The sequence below is a fragment of the Oratosquilla oratoria genome, chromosome 43, assembly GCF_046742065.1.
Source record: "Oratosquilla oratoria isolate Oo_2021 chromosome 43, ASM4674206v1, whole genome shotgun sequence".
NCBI lineage: Eukaryota > Metazoa > Arthropoda > Malacostraca > Stomatopoda > Squillidae > Oratosquilla > Oratosquilla oratoria.
The window spans coordinates 4050333-4052968 of NC_134819.1; the positions used below are offsets into that span (position 1 = coordinate 4050333).

A 2636-nucleotide genomic window follows, 5' to 3' on the forward strand; every position below is an offset into this window, starting at 1 on the left:
CATACATACATACATACATACATACATACATACATACATACATACATACATACATACATACATACATACATACATATATATGTATATGTATATATATATATATATATAATATATATATATATATATATATATATATATATATTTATATATATGTATATCACCTGCTCTCTTTCTCTCTCTCTCTCTCTCTCTCTCTCTCTCTCTCTCTCTCTCTCTCTCTCTCTCTCTCTCTCTCTCTCTCTCTCTCTCTCTCTCTCTCTCTCTCTCCCTCTCTCTCTATCTATCTATCTATCTCTATCTCTCACTCCAGCTCTCTCTTTATCCCTCTCTCTAGATCTCTCCCCATATCTCTCTTTGTTTCCTACTCTCTCTCTCTCTCTCTCTCTCTCTCTCTCTCTCTCTCTCTCTCTCTCTCTCTCTCTCTCTCTCTCTCTCTCTCTATCTATCTATCTATCTATCTATCTATCTATCTATCTATCTATCTATCTATCTATCTATCTGTCTGTCTATCTATTAATCTATCTATCTCTCTTTGTTGCCCTTTGTTCCTCCGTTGCTGTTACTGTTTACCACTCCGCCTATTTTCCCTTCTATGGTCCCCTTTCACTTTCAATTTTTTTCCATCAATGTGTTTATGTAGATTAGTCACTCATAATTTCTTTTCTGTAAGAAGCCCCATTGCTTCCGATCACCTTACTTACTGCATCGTTATTGTCTTAGGTACACCAGGGGACTCCCCAACTAGAATCCTAAATTTGATCACTAGGTCAGTTACTTTTAACGTCATGATTTCTTTAGTCCAATGCTCTTTACTCATACATCTAAGTGCCTCCCCTAAGGCCGTGACTTTTTTCCCGTGAACCAATTAAATTCTTTTTCCTCCTTCACCCTTTCTCCAATCAGAAAGATTGTTACAAACCCCTTAAGCAACACTAGTAAGATCTTAGGTGTAGTGAAATTACAAATTATCTGATCATAAATTACTTTCTTATTTTGGAATGGGTTGTAAAATACAAAATCTTGAAAGATAATCAATAACAACAAATACATATATATATCCATTTTCAGACATAGGTAACTCCAATGTATCTATGTAAATTCTTTCATAATGTCTCTGCGGAATGGGATATGATAACATAGGAGCAGGTTTAGGGGTGTTTCCTTTCACCTTAGCACATTTCAAATTATTTTCTATATAATCATATATATCTTTCTTCATACAATATTACAATGCATTGAGTCTACATACTGCCGTAGAGAAGAAATGTTGCGTATATAACGGGAAAATATGAAAAAAATTACGTCCATGTTATGTCAAAAAGAATGTAACTTTAATTCAGTGGTAAGAATGCATATATCAACATTAAAAATACAAATAAACTAAACATGTGTTACATTGTGAGTTATTACCAACAACCATGTTTACTTACTTGGTGAAGTTAAGCAATTATGTCTTTATTCTGCAAGGCTAACTTATTCTGCAAGGTCAACAACTCCTTTCAATGATAAGAGTCTTACCAGCAAAACATGCCTTTAAGGATCACGTTAACAATCTTTTCATTTCTCAATGTTCAGTCAGAAATCAGGAGTCGGATCTATTCCATTTTACGGCATGGAGTTGATTTTAACAACTTAAGAGGTAAGAAATTAATATTAATCTGAAACCTAACCTGACCTAACCTAACCTAACCTAACCTAGTCTAGCCGAACTTGACCTAACCTAACCTAACCTAACCTAACCTAACCTAACCTAGCCTATCCTAACCTAGCCTATCCTAACCTAACCTAACCTAACCTAACCTAACCTAACCTAACCTAACCTAACCTAACCTAACCTAACCTAACCTAACCTAACCTAACCTAACCTAACCTAACCTAACCTAACCTAACCTAACCTAACCTAACCTAACCTAAAATTTATGCATGCCGTAAAGTGTAAAAGGCCCTAGGAGTCTTTTATTTGTCATTAGCTTTCTTATATGCTATCGTGCTACTTTTAATAAGGGTTTCTTCCTAATGTCTCTTTTTCCATATGTATCAAGTTCTTGGTTGATTCGACCTATTATTAGACTTAGTCAATAACTTGGTTTGTACTATCATTTTTTTTTTCTAATCTTTCACTTATTAGCATCAATACTATTCATGTTTCAGTGCTGCGTCTACCTTAAAGCGGCCAAAATCACCTACAAGTCGACCACTCACACCAGCCATTACCAGTGGCCCCGTTGGTCAGCACGATTAACCATGTCATGCAGGTGTCACATGTCGGCCATGGCACGACTCTAGGCGCCCACTTGGTCTCGACCCATACGATGGCTACTTTCGGGTACGCACGGGACCTGCCGCCCGACGGCAACGAGAGAAAACGCCGAGTGAACGAGCCGTAGAGACACGAGTGACTAGTCCACAGGCTACATAACCAACACAAGCTTCGTCATGACCGGTCGTGGCAAAGGAGGAAAGGGATTTAGAAAGGGAGACGCCAAGCGCCACCGCAAGGTTCTCCGTGATAACATTCAGGGATTCACCAAGCCTGCCACCCGCCATCTGGCACGACGTGGAAGAGTCAAGCTAATCTCTGAACTCATCTACGAAGAGACAAGTGGAGTTCTCAAGGTCTTCCACGAGAACGTTAT

General features: G+C 38.1%; 1 protein-coding gene across 1 annotated transcript in view; it reads left to right on the forward strand.

The window, feature by feature from the left end:
* The first annotated feature begins 2436 nt into the window (after nt 1-2436).
* Nucleotides 2437-2636, forward strand: part of LOC143021822 (histone H4-like) — a 312-nt gene continuing 112 nt past the window's right edge. Inside the window, exon 1 of the mRNA XM_076179585.1 lies at nt 2437-2636. This exon is cut by the window's right edge and continues 112 nt beyond it. Within this exon, the coding sequence (XP_076035700.1) occupies nt 2437-2636 (200 nt within the window).